At 36.3% G+C, this 20,591-nt stretch overlaps 1 protein-coding gene across 4 annotated transcripts in view; it reads right to left on the reverse strand.

Moving 5' to 3' along the window:
• Positions 1–20,591, reverse strand: part of LOC127429236 (cingulin-like protein 1) — a 64,941-nt gene that overhangs the window by 20,028 nt on the left and 24,322 nt on the right. For 3 of the 4 annotated variants that reach the window (XM_051678131.1, XM_051678133.1, XM_051678132.1), the window contains 9 exons: positions 15,724–15,818; positions 14,457–14,597; positions 7,004–7,603; positions 5,274–5,528; positions 4,776–4,871; positions 4,004–4,141; positions 3,787–3,882; positions 1,588–1,794; positions 1,377–1,481 (listed from right to left, as the gene is read on the reverse strand). In XM_051678131.1, the coding sequence (XP_051534091.1) occupies positions 1,377–1,481; positions 1,588–1,794; positions 3,787–3,882; positions 4,004–4,141; positions 4,776–4,871; positions 5,274–5,528; positions 7,004–7,603; positions 14,457–14,489 (1,530 nt within the window). In that variant the 5' untranslated portion in view covers positions 14,490–14,597; positions 15,724–15,818. The remainder of the gene's footprint in view (positions 1–1,376; positions 1,482–1,587; positions 1,795–3,786; positions 3,883–4,003; positions 4,142–4,775; positions 4,872–5,273; positions 5,529–7,003; positions 7,604–14,456; positions 14,598–15,723; positions 15,819–20,591) is intronic. The other variant, XM_051678134.1, reaches the window with a different exon arrangement.

Here is a 20,591-nt window from a genome sequence, read left to right on the forward strand (position 1 = left end):
AACATCACGCATTTGATCATATACAGTATTTTATATAAATAAGGGCAGATTTCATTAGATGAGGATGCATATTTTAAAAATGTTCTCTTTCAAAGATTACTCTTAAATACACTTGAGATATCAGTGACACACACACACACACACACACAAACTCGCTCACTCACTCACACACACACACAGTCACACAAACACACACGCTCACACAAACACACACACGCTCACACAAACACACACACACACTCGCTCACACAAACACACACACACACACTCGCTCACACAAACACACACACACTCGCTCACACAAACACTTGCTCACACAAACACACTCGCTCACACACTCACTCAAACACGCTCGCTCGCACACACGCTCGCACACACAAACACACACACACACACTCGCACACACAAACACACTTGCTCATACACTCACTCACACAAACACACTCGCTCACACACTCACTCACACAAACACGCTCGCTCGCACACACGCTCGCACACACAAACACACACACACACACTCGCACACACAAGCTCGCTCACACACTCACTCGCTCGCTCGCTCACACAAACACACACACACACACTCACTCGCACACTCATGCTAACACACACTCACGCTAACACACACACACAAACACACTCACTCACACAAACACACACACACACTCGCACGCTCGCTCACAAACTCACTCACACAAACACGCTCGCACACACGCGCGAACACAAACACACACACACACTCGCACACACAAGCTCGCTCACTCTCACTCGCTCACACACACACTCACTCGCTCACACAAACTCACACACTCACGCTAACACACACGCTCACACTAACTCACTCACGCTAACACACACACTCACGCTAACACACACACAAACACACACACACTCACTCACACAAACACACACACACTCGCACGCATGCTTGCTCACACAAACACTCACTCACACACTCACTCACTAACAAATACAAAAACACCCACTAACAAACACCCACACACTTACTCACTCTCAGACACACTCTCTCACACACACTCACACACACACACTCACTCACACACACTCACTCACTCACACACACTCACTCACTCACACACACTCACTCACACACACACACTCACTCACACACACTCACTCACACACTCACAAACACACAAACACCCACTAACAAACACACACATACACACACACACACACTCACACACACCCACTAACAAACACCCACACTCTCACACACACACTAACAAACACACAAACACCCACTAACAAACACCCACACACTTACTCACACACTCACACACTTACTAACAAACACACACACACTTACTCACTCACAAACACACAAACACCCACTAACAAACACACACACTGACCTCTGTGTCTTGTATTTTGTTCTTGAGTGACTGTTGCAGGAAGTTGAAGGCGTATTCTTGCGTGTTGGCTTCTACCATCACCTCTCGAGCCTCCTTCAGCTCTTTCTACAAAAACACAAGTGTTTGTGTGTCAGTATTGATCAAAGTCAGTCATCTGATCACAGCTGATCAGATGTATATTATGATGATGTATATTACGATGATGTCTAACCTCCATCTGTTTGAAGCGTTCTATCAGGACGTTGTTGTTGCTCTCTAACTCAACGATCTTGTCTCTCAGTCGGCTCATCTCTCCCTGCATCTGTGTGTTTGTGCGCAGCAGATCTTCATTATTCACCAGCAGACCCCTCATCTCAAAGCGGATCTGATTTCTCTCTTTTTCCATCTCGATACTCTCTGCCTCCAGAAACTGATTCCTCTGGAAAACGCATGGCAGAAATCAGTCATTTATTCTTTAGAGAAATGTTCAGGGTTCAGGACAAGTTAAACTCTAGCAACTTCTAATTTTCTCATTTAAGAAAAGCGAAAATTAATGTAGAAGTAACGCCATAAACACATCCTTCACGTGCTATCAGAATTAACGTAAACACAAGTTTCTTGCTCGGAAGTTGCACGTGAATGCCACCTCAAGTCGTAATTAAAACTGGGAAAATTTGGAGATAACTGGGAGGAGATGTAAACATTCAACAGATAGGAGGAGAGTACAGTTTCAATAGTGAATGATGGTTTTATTAATTTTTCTAAATGTAGCTTCCATATTATCACTTGCCGTTCAGTCATCTACAGTGCATTCATAAACTATCCAGCTCTAGGAAGAGTCCTGGTTGTTCCAAACCTCTTCTATTTAATAATTATGGAAGTCACTGTGCTCTTGAGAACCTTCAATGCAGCCGACATTTTTTTGTAGCCTTCCCCAGATCTGTGCCTCAACACAATCCCATCTCTGAGCTCTGCAGGCAGTTCCTTTGACCTCATGGTTTGGTTTTTGCTCTGATATGCATTTGCAGCTATGTGACCTTATATAGACAGGTGTGTGCCTTTCCAAATCATGTCCAATCAATTGTATTTGCCAATCAAAATGTAGAAACATCTCAAAGATGGTCCAGAGAAATGGGATGCACCTGAGCTAAATTTCAAGTGTCATAGCAAAGGGTCTGAATACTTATGTCAATGTGATATTTCAGTTTTTTTTGTTTTTTTTATCCCCTTTTCTCCCAATTTGGAATGCCCAATTCCCACTACTTAGTAGGTCCTCGTAGTGGTGCGGTTACTCGTCTCAATCTGGGTGGCGGAGGACAAGTCTCAGTTACCTCCACTTCTGAGACCGTCAATCCGCGCATCTTATCACGTGACTCGTTGTGCATGACACCGTGGAGACTCACAGCATGTGGAGGCTCATGCTACTCTCCGCAATCCACGCACAACTTACCACGCGCCCCATTGAGAGCGAGAACCACTAATCGCGACCACGAGGAGGTTACCCCATGTGACTCTACCCTCCCTAGCAACCGGGCCAATTTGGTTGCTTAGGAGACCTGGCTGGGGTCACTCAGCACACCCTGGATTCGAACTCGTGACTCCAGGGGTGGTAGTCAGCGTCAGTACTCACTGAGCTACTCAGGCCCCCTAGTTCTTTTTAATAAATTTGCAAAGTTATAAAAAATATGGTTTTTGCTTTGTCATTATGGGGTATGGAGTGTAGATTGATTTTTGATAACTTTGCAAATTCATTTTGCAAAATTCCATCATCGTCAGCCACTTGGCTAGCATGTAGTACAGTGTCAAAATAAGAGTTCCCCAAGAAATATGCATGAATGAACCTAGCGTCCTCCATGTTTCTGACAACAAAGCACTTAAACGTGACGTGCTCATAATTACAACTTCAGAAGTGGGAAGTAGGATAATTCTGATAGCACCTGAAGGCAGCATAATAGTCAACAAATGTGTTGACAAAGCAGATATATCGTCTGATATATTCTATTTTTTTTTATTTTTTTTTTATTAATAGCATCAACTAATAACGTTTTATGCTTGGCTATGTCAGCAGATATGTTTTCTGGTACACACATATAAAAATACATTGTTTATATATTATGTATATGTATGCATAAACAGAAGTTCATCCACCTTAAGAAGTAGTTTGACCTCAAAATAACTTTTAGACTCTTTACAGCTCAAACAACACACATTTTTACAGAATAATACATGCTCAATCCAAGTTCAATATGAGCCTCTCATTTCTGCTATAAAACGCTCTGCTACACTCGCCCCATAGATTTCTATTGTAAGTGCATTACTTTAATAAAACAAATTCGCTTTAAAGAGTATAAAAATTGAACGATGAGTCAGAATTATTTTCTGTGGTAATCAACATTATGCAATTTAATGAATGTTTAGCAGTGATACTAACCCTCTGACAGTCCTCCAGTTGTCTGGTCAGTTCCTGGATGAAATCACGCTTGTTTGGCTGGTTGTTTCGCTGCAGGATTAATTGACCTGGAGGAGGCTACAGGGGTAAAAAAACATTTGAGATTTGAATAAAAATGTGTTAACGAACTCTAAACGTGCAATGCATGGGATCTGAAAACAGCTGCACAAAACAGACAGAACAGACATCATCTCTTCACCTCTCGTCTGCGAGTGAGACTTTCGTAGCTGGCAATGCGTGAGCGATGAGCCATGACTGGACTGTGAACGGGACTCACACTTCTGTTCAAACCAAACAGGTTCATCTCTGAGATGGCAGGTGACATCATTTCCTGTGTCTGAAATACAGACAAAAAGCATTTAGAATATTGCTAATAACTGTAAGAGTGTTGTTGACAAATAAAAATAAATTATGACATTTCTTACTTTATTTATTTGCACACAAAAAAAAAAACAAGAATAAAAAAGTAAAGCAATTTTTGAGAAAAACATGAGTGCTTGAAAAGTAAAAAGAATATCCATTGGGCTTATGCAAAGTACTTTCCCTCAAATCAAAAATTAAATTAGATTATTAAATTATGAAAAGCAAAACAAACAAAGAAAATAAAGTATATATTCACTTGTGCATGCATGCATACATACACAAAACATGCACACCCATATAACACAAACATAAAAATGATTTAGGATGAATATGTTATTGTGAAACTAGATTCAATAGGTATCTTTTATTTTTATCAGTTCACCATTTTTAATCACCATTAACACATATTTAGCAAATATAACATAAAATCTCTCAATATGGTCATAAAAACGGCATACATTTTAAAAACAGTATAAATGAAAACATGTGCAGAGGATGCAGTACATGTTGCGTCCACTAGATGGAGACACATTCATACATGAACAATGTGCAAAACTGCATCAACTCTAAAAGCGAGGTCACCTTAACATCATGCAGCAGACAGTTACCTTAAAATCAGACATTCTGTTTAAGGGATTATAGTCCAGTGACAGTGTTGCATATGGACTGTTAAATACTCTGGGAGGGCTTTCAAATCCACCCGTCTGAAAGAATGAGAAAGAAAGATGGTCACACTACAAAGAGAGATGGTTACACTGCATTACAGTTTAGTCCCTGTTAGGAGTTTAGTGTTTCAGTATTGATATAATAAGACCTGATTCAGAAATGTATGCCATTCATAATGTAGGTAAAGCCTAGCAGATATAACAAGACTGTTCTCATTACGGTCAACAAAGCAATCTACACTGCAAATGAAGAAAAACTGGGGTATAGTTGTTGCATTAAATGGCACAATATGTTAGTGGAATATTTCTCAGTGAAAAAATAATGTTCAATTGATTTAAGGCAAATATCAAATGTAACAAAATTAGTCATTCTAAGAGTAACGTAATAATGCAACTTTTAAAAGTAACATTTCCCAACACTGCACTCATAAAGACACTCACTCTGTCGGACATGCTGTCCCAGTCACGTGACGACAGTGACTCCATTGATCCGCGCATGGTTGAATTGAGTCTCAGAAGGTTTCCGTTGGTTCCGCCGCTGGTTGGACCGCTCTCTCCCACTGAACCGTTAGAGCCGCTGGTACCGTTGGACCCCAGGAAGAGCTGGTACTTGGGGTTCGGTCGGATTCGAGGGGTAGTGGGTTCATCCTCAGATGGAGTACTGACGTGCTGCTTATCGTCGTTGTAGTTGGAATGCTGGGAATAAAAAGAATAGCGTTAGTGACAGTGTTGGCGACTGTTGACCTGGACATCAAAAATCAACACCAGCAATGCAAATCAAACACACAAAAAAGACTAGAACCAGGGTGCGAATTGAAGAGGGGTTTGGACCTTTCTAGAAGGACCAAAGTAACAAAAATGTAACTAGCATGTTGGGGGGTTTGGAGGGGTTGTTGGAGCCATCTTAATTAGGCTTTAACCTCTCCAAATGAACTTTAACATAACCTGTTTTAAGATTTTCAAACAATGTTACCGAAAACAAAAAAGTACAATGACAAGTTTATCAGAGTGCGTATTTTCACCTGACGCTATACAGGCGTTAGCGACCAGAAGGCATGTTTGGCTGGGTTTTTTTTTTTTAAAGGCCGCTAATCGAGCAATCTTTGTTGGGACTAGAATCTGGTGGTAGTTTGACGCTAGCAACCAGAAGTCACGTTTGCACGAGTATAAATAAGTTTCAAGAGTTTTTTTAATATTTGTGAAACTACAAAACTCCAATGACAAGTTTATCAGAGTGCGTATTTTCACCGGATGCCAAACAGATGCTAGCGACCAGAGGTCACGTTCACCCGAGTATAAATAAGTTTCAAGATTTTCAATGTTTCTGAAACTACAAAACTCCAATGACAAGTTTATCAGAGTGCGTATTTTCACCTGACACTAAACAGGCGCTAGCGACCATAAGTCGTGTTTGCCAGTATAACGTATAAATAAATACGTTTACATACGTTTCATAAATATATTTCCGAAACAACAAAAGTCATATGACAAGTTTGTCAGAACACATATTTTCACCATTCATTAAACAGACACTAGCGACCAGAAGTTGCGTTTGGCTGGGGAGGTAATGATAGTAACACAATTTTTTTTTAAAAGGCCACTAATCGAGCAATTATTGTTGGGACTAGGCTCGGGCAGCAAGTTCTTCAGAACTTCAGTGTTTTGTTTAAAAATATTTTAACGTTTCACTAACTGTGCTAGGGGCAACAAAAGATGGTTTGCGTTGTGCGGGATGAACCTAAACAGATTCCATCTTGAAAAATCCCTTTAGAAATTCCTTTAAAAAGTAAATCCCTCTGTATAATTCGCACACTGACTAGAACAAATCTGAATTGTGTAGTAGCTAACAAATATTCGGATGTGCAACACACATGGACAAGCACACAAATCAAGAACACTCATGCATGGACAAAACGCTTGTAGCGTACAACTGTAAATCAAACATCAAGACAAGACTTTGCAACTGGTTAATATCAACGTTGATTGATCCAACATGCAGCTGTGCTCAAAATCAGTCGACTATCATTGGCTGCCTGCAGGCAGGTGCATGCATGCAAATCTTAATGCATCATGTGTCACAAGTCAGATGTGTGGCTGTTATTTTGAGATTTGCAAAAAAGCAGTGTGGCTTGCGATGGCGATCAGTTGGTTCTGGTACCGGAGGCACTTACCGCACCAGAAACCGAAGCATCTTGCTTGTCTTTGGTGCAATGGTATCTGTCTTTTGAGTGCTTGTTGTCTTTGCTGTATTTGTTGCTTGCCGTGTTTGTTGCCTTTGCTGTGTTGGCAGTGTTTTCTTCATGTTTTTTTTCTGTGCTTTGACGTTTTGGCTCTGCGCTTTTGGAGCGAGGCAGATTTTGCATTTTGGCCTCTGACACTTCACTAGAGGAACCACGGTTCTGGTTCTTCACGCCATCTCGCTTTTCACGTCTCAATTTCCCAGCGCTGCCAGAATCCTGTCCCCCTGTTCTTTCCAACTCTTGACTTTTGACCCTCAACGACGCACTTGTGCACAAAGGAGGCAAAGACCTGTTGGGCATGTGTGGTCCATCACTTGAGGAGAACTTGTGGATGAGATCTTTGACACTTCCAGACCGCGTGAGACTAGACCCTGTAAACATCGCCACCTTCTTATTGGCCGTCCAGTGTCTGTCCTCGTCTTCCATGCTGACACTCCTTCCTGTGGGTGAATGCGTTTCTGTGGTGACCGGTCCGTTAGAAAGGCCCGTGTTGTGTTCTGAGATACATGCTGTTTCTTTACTTTCTGTGCCCTGAGGAACATATCACTATTTAAACACACACACCTGACATAAATAGTTCAGACTGTATCTAAGAGACTCGTGGCTGTACTGCTGTTGAGAAATCTTTCATTTTGCCTGTGTTGAGTTTTGCAATGGTTTTATTTCTAAGGGAAATGATACAAGCAGTCATCTATTGGTAGACAAATGTCCACATTACGAAAGAACAGAATGCAGTGCATTTGTGTTACCAAATACAGTGGCTTTCACCCAGAAAATAGCATGTTACAAGGCAAATTCATACATCCAGTTACTCGAACATTCATTCATTACAATGTTTTGAGTATGTAGGCGGGTAGTACACCAGTTTGGGGTATTGTTGAGTTGAATTATTTATCTTTAAGTTCATTCATTTGAAATCAACATGAAACTGACCCTATTTACTTTCTTTTATTATTTACGTATTTTGGGACTTTGGACATGTACTATGGTAATTCCAGGGTATTTTGGACAAGTACCATGTTAAAACAATATTTTGGACTTTGAGCATGTACTATGGTAATACTAGGATGTTCTGGACATGCACCATGGTAATACCATATTTTGGGACTCTGGACATGTACTATGGTAATACCCATTTTTTTTTATTTGGACATGCACCATGGTAATACCATGTTTCTGGATGTTGGACATGTACTATGGTAATACCAGGATATTCCGGACATGCACCATGGTAATACCATATTTTGGGACTCTGGACATGTACTATGGTAATACCCATTTTTTTTTAATTTGGACATGTACCATGGTAATACCATGTTTCAGGATTCTGGACATGTTTTATGGTAATACCAGAGTATTTTGGACATGTACCATGGTAATTCCATATTTTGGGACTTTGGACATGTACTATGGTAATACCAGGGTATTTTGGACATGTAGTACCATGGTAATCCCATGTTTTTGTACTTATACCATTGTACCTTAAAATACCATGTAATTACCATTGTACAAGTGGTACATAAATATGATAATCATTCATTACTAGGTATCTCTCACAATGCCATGGTATTACCATCTAATATCATCCCTATACCATAGTACTGTCACAGTATTTTTTGCAAGGGTTTGTGGTTCTGGGCACCGATGTGTGTGCCTGTGTGTATTTTTGGAAGATTCACTGGCGGTTTGGGACATCTGGAGCAGATATACTCATGTGGAAAGGTGAAGTTTGTTTGCCACTAGCCTGGACAAATGCAATTGCTTTATTTCATGTAACTATGAGCTCAGAGCGTCCCAGACAGTGAGAGGTGAGAAATTCACATTATATAAGCTCTGATACTCTCTAGCGGCTCTTTTTTTGCCCTTCTTAAAAAAAAATCCCCAACAGCTGCCAGTCTGTAAACATACACACACGATACACAATCCCACAAACATGTGCTCTCACACATGGAGTATTCTGGAATTACGATCCAGCAATATTTCAATTAATAAAGAATCAAAGTGTAATTATGATAATGAGCATCCAGTATGTGACTTTAAGGCCTAATCCAGGGACTCGCCCTGCGATCTTCCCCAGGGAATGTGCACTGATCTTTGGGCAACAGGGTCGAGCGGCTCCCTGGGTCAGCGACAATGCCAATCACATAAAGTATTTAAGAGCTCTGGGGATAATCGCTTAATCTACAATTTAATGTGATTAATTTCCAGCAAATATGATTTCATTCTGCCCAGCATCCCACGAGACAAAAGCTGTGTCTGTGTTTCAGATCAGAGCAGTAAATTGAAATGAACTACATCATATAAGCCAGTGAATGGTTGGCGTTTATGAAAATGACAAACATGATTAACGTTACGAAGATGTGACACATTTGCTGCAATAAACTGATATTAAAAGCAAACTTAAACAATGCTGCATCACAGTCACCAAGCCTATTGCTGTGGCAACAGCAGGTCGCAGCAACACCCTGACGATGGCATTTGGGGGCGTGGGGCGGGGATTAGTATGCAAATGAGGTCAGGTCGCAGGGGCGTGAGATTGGATCAGATCCGCTCCAGACGGTGCAGATTCAGCGGCTGTTCCGCATACCTTTGCTCAGACTGCGGTAAACTGGCGACCCGTACGAAACCGTCTTCGGGCTCTGGGTTCTGTCCCTAACAGACATTCCCACAGGGCGAGAGAGCATTACTATACATCTGTCTCACACACATCATAAACATCGTCTGCAGTTCAAAAACACAAAATATAGAGAGAGAAAATAATTGCATTATGATTTTTTTTTAAATAATAATATTATATATATATATATATATATATTTTTTTTTTTAATCTAAGGGTACATTTGAATAATTCTAATCAAGAATGTGTCCAGGTTATATATCACTCCAAAAAATAAATAAATTATTATTAATAATAATAATAATAATAATAATAATAATAATAATAATTTGTTTGTTTTTTGTTTTTGTTTTTTTAATCTAAGGGTACATTTGAATAATTCTATCAAGAATGTGTCCAGGTTATTTATCACTCCAAATAAAATAATAATAATAAAAATAATAATAATAATAATTTGTTTTTTTATCTATAAGCGTACATTTTAATAATTCTATCAAGTATGTGTCCAAGTTATATATCATTCCAAAAATGTTTTTTAAATAAATAAATAATAACAATAATAACAATAATAATAATAATAATAATAATATATATATTTATCTAAGGGTACATTTGAATAATTCTGTCAAGAATTATCAAGAATGTGTCCAGGTTATATATATCACTCCAAATAAATAAATAAATAATAACAATAATAAATCTATTTGTTAATCTATAAGGATAGAATTATTCAAATGTACCATTATAGATAAAAAAAATAAAAAACAATTATTATAGTTATTATTTTTATTTTGGAGTGATATATAACCTGGACACATTCTTGATAGAATTATTCAAATGTATCAAGAATGTGTCCAGGTTATATATCACTCCAAAATAAAAATAAAAATAATAACTATAATAATTTTTTTGTTTGTTTTTTTTTGTTTTTTATCTATAATGGTACATTTTAATAATTCTATCAAGAATGTGTCCAGGTTATATATCACTCCAAAAAATATAAAAAAATAATAACAACAATAATAATTTGTTTGATTTTTTTATCTATAAGGGTACATTTGAATAATTCTAACAAATATGTGTCCAGGTTATATAATCACTCCAAAAATATAAAATAAATAATAATAATAATAATAATAATAATTTATTTATTTGTAAGTTTGTTTGTTTGTTTGTTTATCTAAGGATATATTTGAATAATTCTATCAAGAATGTGACCAGGTTATATATCACTCAAAATAAAAAAATAAATCAAAATAATAATAATAATAATAATAATAATAATAATAATAATAACATTAATAATTTGTTTTTTTATCTATAAGCGTACATTTGAATAATTCTATCAAGTATGTGTCCAAGTTATATATCACTCCAAAAATGTTTTTAAATAAATAATAATAATAATTTTTATTATTATTATTATTATTATTATTATTTAATTTTTTTATCTAAGGGTACATTTGAATAATTCTAATCAAGAATGTGTCCTAGTTATATATCACTCCAAAAAATAAATAAATTAATAATAATAATAATAATAATAATAATAATAATAATAATTTGTGTTTTTTGTTTTTGTTTTTTTTATCTAAGGGTACATTTGAATAATTCCATCAAGAATGTGTCCAAGTTATATATCACTCCAAAAAATTTGTATATTATTATTAATAATAATAATAAATATATATATATATATATATATATATATATATATATATATATATATATATATATATATATATATTAGGCCTATTTTAGTAACATTCAGATGCATTGATACATTTTGTATTGTGACTATTATTATTGTCAAAAAATTATACATTATTTAAACTTTATTTATTCATCACACATCACAGTGTTTTTTTACTGCCCTTTTTAAACGTTTAATTGTCAAGGAGAGAAAAAATGCAAATAAATAAATAAATTAAATTCTAAAAATAGGCTTCATTTTCTTTAAACAAAATATAATTTCTTCCTTTAACTTTGGAGTGAAAATATAACCGGAATATATTGTCTTACCAAGTATTTGTCTTATTTTCTGCTAAAAATATCTAAATAAAAATATATTTGTCGAGAAATCGGGTTTTTTTTTTTTTTTCTTACCACACTGGTAAATATGTTTCTTGTTATAAGCATAAATATTACTACATTTTGTTAGATTTCTCTGAAAACAAGACAAAAATAATTTTTTGCAGTGTGAGTAAAGGGGTGTGTATGGGAACGAGAGATACAGTGGGAGAGTGTGTGTGTGTGTGTGTGTGTGTGTGTGTTTTATTCCCCAGGGGTCTCTCAGAGTAACATATGGTGCTGAATTCAGGATGCGTCTGACCCAGTTTACTGTGTTTGTGTATGTGTGTGTGTAAACTAAAATATGGAGAGAGGCTTTATTACTTTAATAAATATAAATCCACTTATATTACCCTCAAAAATCCTGAAAAAATAAATACATGCAAATTGAACGTGGTTATTGAGGTTATGGGCTTACAAATACAACACTATAGTTTAATACGTAAGGTTAGAGGTTGGTTTAGATCACTAACACTAACTATGAGCAACAGTAATAGTGATGCTTGACTTAAACACTAAGAATAATGTATTCACATGTTTAGTGATTCATTTCACAAAGCAAAAACAGGGTTTTGTGGACAAAATGTTGCTTTTGTTTCTTTGATTCGGAACATCTAAAATGTGCCAACTGATGCTGGCAAGCCCAGCTGATGGCATGAGAGCACAAAATGACATATTTCAGCTGGTCAGTTTGCCTGCGGTCAACAATGCCACAATTATAAACGTCCTTTTCTGTATGTTGCTAAAACAGCCCATTTAATATTGTGTAATTGTCAGCATTATTAATACATGCTTGCGTGCTATCAGAGATAAAAGGAATCATTCTCATCCAGCATCAAACGACAACATCATAATCTCAGGAGAAATACAACAGAATGTGCGTATAAAAGAAAAACAGTGAATGACAACACATGGTAAAGGAGAAACGCGGTCTGACAGAAGAGACGAGCGTGAGAGCTGCCAGGTGAGCGGACAGATGTTCTATACGATACAGATTCATCTAAAACATCAGTAACATCTGGAGCAGTTTAAAGATATACATATCAAAAGACTCTCTCACACACACCTGCAGTCGCCACAATGACACAACGTGTTTAACGGAGAAATATCACCTTCATCATTCTTTAAAAATTTAGGTAAACAGTACAGTATATACAAAATATCCTACAAATACTTTGTTTATAATCAGTATTTTTGTGTTACTGTAAATCTAGTTAACATCCTTAAACAATATATTTTACAATACCTTTATTGAAGTTTATGCTTAAAAACCTCGAAAAAGTGAAAATAACTTTATATCTTACACCATCTTTCGAAGTACATTTATTAGGGATGAACATTTTTCGCCGATACCGATTTTAACAACACCAACAATAAAAAACAAAACAATTATAGGCTGATACCAATATTTTGCAGATCAGATCACGGTTTTAATTTGGAATTAAACTTTTAAAATATGACTTCTAAAACATTTCTTTTGCAGTTCAAAACAACAAACTCACATTTTACATGTATGCACTTATATGATAGAACTTTACATATTCATATTATGCATATATGTTGGGCAATTCCACAGAAATGTCGACCAGATCATGGAAAAATAAAACATTTTAACCGAAGGAACAAAACCCCCTTTTAAACTCTGTATTATAGTGATAAAATAGATAATGGATAATGCAGTCCAGACCGCTAGAGGGCGCCGCTTGCTCACACAGTGCTGACTGAAGAAACAGTCTTTTAAAGTTTAGTAATCGCACAAAGCCATATTGTGATTTCAATCTTAATTCAATCAATCATGCAGTATTAATGGATATCATACCGATGTCTCAGAAGTCAAAGTCTGCTGGTTTCAAAGAGTTTTGAATGATTTTCCTCACCATGTAGCCTATAGGTAAGTGCCGTTTTCACAACGGTCACGTCCGTTTATGGAGTTTTGAAAGAGAAAGAATAAAAACTAAATATTACACGTTCTTAGGAGTGCCAACCATTCTACATAATACAGCTAATATTATTTCTGGAGTTTTTACAAAGAGTGTTACTAATTAATTATAAATCAACCATCGGGTTTTCATCTCAGTGTTTTCATGGCTGTAATCGATATGCAGATGGTTTTGGCCGATTAATATATCAGACAATATATCGGTGCATCTTGTTTTAAGGATGTTAAGATATTTTTACTGAACAAAAAAACAATAATACTGATGAAGAGTAGAATAAATACCTTTATACTTTCTCTTACAATAACGTACTGCGGCAGAACCATGGTATAGTGGATGGTAATACCATGTTTCTTCGATATATACCATGGTACTGAACGATTATCACATTCCATGGTATATACATTTCCAACAGAATTCTTGTAGGTACGTCAATGAAAATGTACAACAAAAATAAAAACAATTTATTTCCACAGTGCATACTGTAGTACGTTTTGGAACTTTACTTATAAAAGTTTGACTTTTATTATAAAAGTACTATGGTACTTTAAAAAGGTACTGTGGTATTACCAGGTTTTTTGGAGTTTGGACATTCCGTGTTGTTTCTGTACCATGCTAATACAAAGAACTTTTTGGGAAACCAGTCTATATGGACAGCAGATAAAGAGTTTTTTCTGATCTATTAAATGTGTTTTGTGCAGAGAAATTCATGAGACTGTAGTGTGTTCACAAGTGAGTCTTAACACTGGTGTGTATTTACCATGCTAGTTTCCTGTGCACTCATTCCTGGCATCCCGTTGGTCAGTAGGCTGAATTTGTGTCGTTGTTCAGCAGGTTGTTTAGAGCCCGCTCCACAAAACACCTACAATACACTTCTGTAGTGCACTCTTGCTCTTTCACACTGAAATACAAAAGGCCAAAAGAGGTTTCAGAATAAATAAAATAAAAAAAACAAAAAACAGATGAATCGCATATTTCTTGCATAAAGACAATTAAGCCCGTTTTAAGATTACGATTTTTGCATTCTTACATTCTACCCTCTAAATTTGTTACTATAATGCAAAAAACAATATGATATATTTAAAAACTGTAAAATATCAGCTTTGAAATTGTATATTGTAAAAAGTGCAATATAACCAAAAAAAATACAGCATTTTTTTTATATTACACAAAAAAAAAACCAATGTTGTTCTGCCATTAATTTATGCCCATTTTTAAAAATATGTATGTGTAAAAAGTGCAATATAACCAAAAAATACAGCATTTTCTTTAATATTACACAAAAAAAAAACCAATGTTGTTCTGCCATTAATTTATGCTGATTTTTTTTAAATGTATGGTGTAAAAAGTGCAATATATATATATAACCAAAAAATACAGCATTTTTTATATTACACACACACAAAAAAAAAAACAATGTTGTACTGCCATTAATTTATGCCCATTTTTAAAAATATGTGTAAAAAGTGCAATATATATTATATAAACAAAAAATACAGTATTGTTTTTAAATATTACACAAAAAATTAATTTCTTAAATCTGCATAAATAAATGGCATTCTGCCATTAATTTATGGAGATTTTTAAACATTTATTTTTTGTGTAATATATATATATATATATATATATATATATATATATATATATATATATATATATATATATATATATATATATATAAAAAAATACTGTAAATGTAGTAATAAGAACGTAATGAGAATCACAGATAGAATAATGAGAATTATGAGGGGTAAAAAAGAAATCACATGTGAAACATCCAGACACATTACAGTAATGACAATTATAAAAAATAATGTGTCACAAACAACAGCACAAATCTTAACAGCCCTAAAAATAGGCTTGATTTTCTTTTAAACCAACTTTAAACACTTTACTTTTTGATTTGGGGTTGAAATGTGCCCTCAACATGTTCTTGACAAGTTTTGTGAGATTTACCCATACAGCGAGTGAGTCTTTATATAGATGTGAAGTAAAACTAGCTGACAGACACTAAAAGTTTCACTCACAGTGTCTCAAAGTCGAGTGCACTTTGTAGGGGATGTTCAGCCTCTCACTACTGACCGCTCACAAACTCCTTCTGTCGTCTCCTTCAGATCTTGATCTGTAAAACACAAACACACAGAGAGAGATGTAACATATAGCGAATCCTAAAAGCAAATAGTCCTGTCACATGCACAAGTTACAGTTAATACTTAATTTCCTACTACATTTTAGTTTGTTTCATTCTGAGCAGCTCATTCAATTTTATACACCATCATTCTATCCTTAAAAACATACAAATTTATGTGAAATCAGATGTCCTCTCTGTTAAAGTGATTCCACCACTAGAGGGCGCTACTCATGCACACACCAGATTTCACCACGGTACAACACAAAAACTCAACAGGACGGTCCACAACACCATCTGTCAACTCACAACAACATATTACACACATGAGAATCAGCAGCCATCGCTACGAGAGAGAGAGAGAGATACACATATTAGCCCCATTCACACATGCAACCAGGTAAATTACAGGAAATCGTTGGATTGCCTTTACTGGGAAATGTACCAAATGTGCTGTTCACACATGCCATCTATAAGGAAATTTATGATACAACTTCACATTAAGGAAAATTGACAGAGCAAAATTTGCCAGCATTATCAAAAGGGTCGTGTTCACATATGACCTCTAAACTGGAAATCATAGGTAATTTTCTGGAAAAGGTTGTATGTGTGAACACGACTATTAATACAACTCCTGCACAGAACATGACAATTCTGACAACAGGGAGATATTAAAAAAATAAATAAATCTGTAATCAAACATTTCCAATAATCCCTGCCAATCTGACTGTATGTAATGAACCGTTTATCTGTGAGGAGGCTCTGAGCTGATGATCTGGGCTTTACATTTTCTCTGGATTCACATCTAATGTCATGTGAAGGAGATGAGACGAGGGGAGAGGTCAGAGGTCAGACCTCAGACAGAACATTTATATAGACCTCAGCAAACAAACCGCTCCAAAACACTCATCTAGAACCAAGAGACACCCTGAGGGACTGGCACAATGTCAAGAGAAACAGACACAGATAAGAAAAAAATCCACTTTTCTCTTCGTTTGTATTGAGGGGAGAAACCACTTACTTTAGATTTGTATTTATTTTATTTTATTTAAGAAACTGGGAGGAGAGTTTACCATTCACTGCAACGATACGGTGTTTGCGGGTTGTTGCTAGGGCACTGCTATTAGGATGCTAAGGTGTTCTGAGCAGCTGCTAAAGCATTACTAGGTCATTACTAGGGTGTTGAAGGTGGTTGCTAGGGCATTGCTCTACGATTGCTAAGATGTTCTGAATGGTTGCTAAGGCATTACTAGGGTGTTGCTAGGGTGTCGTAGGTGGTTGCTAGGTCATTGCTAGAGTATATGTTTGCTTGGGTGCTCTGAGCAGTTGCTAAAGAGTTACTACATCATTACTAGGGTGTTCTGGGTGGTTGCTAGGTTGTTCTATGTTGTCACTAGGGTGTTGCTAGGATGTTGTTGGAGGTTGCTAGAGCATTGCTATGTGGTTACTAGGGTGTTGCTAGGGCATTGCTATATGGTTGTTTGGGTGTTGCAGGTTGTTGGTAAAGCGTTACAAGTTCGTTACTACGGTGTTCTAGGTGGTTAGGACTTTGCTATACAGTTGATTAGCTGCTCTGAGTGGTTGCTAAATTGTTATTAGGTCATTACTAGGGTATTGCTAGGATGTTGTGGGTGGTGGCTAGGGCATTGATATTAGTATATGGTTGCTTGGGTGCTCTGAGGTGTTGCTAAAGCGTTTTAAGTTAGTAATTAGGGTGTTGTGGGTGGTTTCTATGGAGTTGCTAAATGGTTGCTTAGGTGTTTTTATTAGTTGCTTAAGCATTATTAGGTCATTACTAGGGTGTTGTGGGTGGTTGCTAGGGCATTCCTACATGGTTGCTTAGGGGTTGCTTGAATGTAACTAGGTGATTACTAGGGTGTTGCGTACGGGTGGATGCTATACGGTTGCTTAGGTGTTGCGGGTGATTGCTAAAGCATTACTAGGTCGTTACTAGGGTGTTCTGGGTGGTTGCCAGGTCATTGCTATATAGTTGGCTAAGATGCTCTGAGTGGTTGCTAAAGCATTGCTAGGTGCTTGCTAGGGTGATGCTAAAGCATTGCTAGGTGATTACTAGGGCATAACAATAAGGTTGCTAGGGTGTTACTAACAGATCACATGTAACATTTTCACCTGAAAAAGTCCCACAGACTTACAGTATATGGGCTCTTTTAATCTATTAAAGCATTGCTAGATGGTTACCAGGGTGTTGCTAGGGTGTTGTGAGTGGTTGCTATTACATTAGTATATGGCTGCTAGGGTGTCTTAAGTGGTTGCTAGGGCGTTGCTATTCGGTTGCTTAGGTGTTCTGAGTGGTTGCTAAAGTGTTGCTAGGGTTTTTGGGTGGATCTTAGGGAGTTGTTTACTTGTCTAGATTAAAAGAGCCCATCCTGATAATATTTTCCCCAATGATACTCTATATTCTGCTCTCTAGCTCTGACTGGAGTCCCTCCTTAAATGTAAGTCTATGGGCCTTTTTCAGGTGAAAATGTTACATGTGATCTGTTAGTAAAGTAACAGCACACCTCTCCTCAACAACACGCATGATTTGAGGGAACATTCAAATGCTGCAGGACCACTTACACACTGAACGTTTAATAACAGCACTAACCAATAGTAGTAATAGAGATACTTGACTTAGTAAACATCACAAACTACTTGTGTGTGTGAATTCAACCAAACTGTCATGATTTCACTCTGAGTCTCTCTCTACCAACTGAATTCTCTTCGAGTGAAAGATGAGCTCAGATAATGAGAGAACAACAGCATTTTAAACAGGTGGGAACAAAACAATCCCTTCCAATCACATTCCTGTTAATTTATGAGGCAAGATCTGCTGACTGTTTTTTTTTCCAGGGACAAAGACAAATACAACAAAACACGAAAAACACGGACGGCCTCAGGAATTAAAAACATGAACGAATGAGTGATTATATGAACAAACAAACCACAGAATTAAGATGTCATTTGTGTTTAATTAAGGAAACATTAATGATGTATTGCTATGACACAGTTGCATTTGATCTGAACAGCTGATATAACCATCAAAGAACACCGAATGATGTGGTCATGTGACATCTGTGCGGAAGAAACACAAGAATCTTGTTTAAAGTCAAGAACTCACGCAAAGTTCATCAACAGCTGCATTTAGATGCACTGTAATTATTTTGTTTACTTACTTAACCGGTTAAACCATGTGTTTTGCATTTTTTGGACATTTTTTTTTGATTACATAATTGTTGCATTTACAGTATCGTTTACTCAAAATTGTATTTTGTGTGTAATTTAATGGTAATGTTTATTTTCAGAATGTCCTCTTTTCAGTAACACTGCAAAAAATTTGACAATCAAAATTTCCATTTGGTTCGGATTAAATCGCTTAGTTTAAAAGATATTGTAAAGTGCTCATGGATTACATGGATTACATGGATTTTGTTTTTTATTGTATGTCTTTCAAGGGAATCAAGCAATTACTTCACAACTGTGCTGATGGTATTATGTGACTGTCCTAATCAAGTACCAACTTGAGTTACAAGGACCAGGCTAATTTTGGTTTTGAAGGCAAGCTTATGCAACAAATCATTACGTATAAAGAAAAAAAAAATGCCAAACCCAACAGGGTGTCACAACAAAGAACGGACCTGGCAAGCAAGAAATTCTTTGCAAATTTACTGGAAGGAGGAAAGACACACCTTTGGAACCGTCCTCGAATATCAAGATGTGCTTGAACTTGATTTTTTTATCTGTACCTGCTTCACACACACACACTGCCACACACAGAGCAATCAGGTGAAGAGAGGGTGCAATGAAATAGGGACTTATTGGCAGACGTTTGCTATTTATGTCATCGGCCAAAAAAAAGAGAACAAGCATTAACAGGGTAATATGCAAATGAGGCTCATTTTAAAGAGGTTATTCGGCCGTAACAGCTGCTGAAACGAGGGATTATAGAGGAATGATATCAGAACAGATCTGTTCACAAAACTTCATCGTCCAAACACGGCTTATAGCTTCCTAAATAAGAAAGAGAATGAACAAAATACAGTATGATAGAAAGAACAGATATACAAGATGGAACGAAAGTGAACAAAAGATAAAACAAATGAAACAGAAGACAGAACGAATAAAAGATCAAACAAGAGATAAAATGAATAAATGCAAAAAAATGAAATACAGCAATTGATAGGTGAAACGAATGAAAGACGAAACAAACAAATCAACAGACAAATGAAAGACAGAATGAACAAAAGAGAGCAAATGAAAGAAACAAATAAATGTAAGGCAAACAAAAGGACAAACGAATGAAAAAGAACAAATGAAAGAAACAACTGACAAAGACAGCAAACCAAAGATGAAACGAACAAGACAGAATGAACACAAGAGAACAAACAAAAGATGAAACAAAAACAAGAACGGAAGCAAGCAAATGTAAGACAGACGACAGAATGAAAGAACAAATTAAACAATGGAAAAACGAAAAACAGGATGAACAAAAGAGAGCCAACGAAAGATGAAATGAATAAATGCAAGACCGAAAGAAATGATGTACAAATGAAGAGAATGAATGAAAGAGAGAAACAAGATGAAACAAATAAATGCAAGACAAAAAAGAAATGAATGACTTAAAAAGAACAAATGAAAGAAACAAATGACAAATGAAAGACAGCAAACGAAAGATGAAACGAATAAATGCAAGACAAAAAGAACGAAAGATAAATTGAATTAAAGATGGAACAAATGAAAGAACAAACAAAAGATCGAACAAGACAG

Source organism: Myxocyprinus asiaticus, chromosome 38 (assembly GCF_019703515.2).
Source record: "Myxocyprinus asiaticus isolate MX2 ecotype Aquarium Trade chromosome 38, UBuf_Myxa_2, whole genome shotgun sequence".
In the NCBI taxonomy this organism is placed as follows: domain Eukaryota; kingdom Metazoa; phylum Chordata; class Actinopteri; order Cypriniformes; family Catostomidae; genus Myxocyprinus; species Myxocyprinus asiaticus.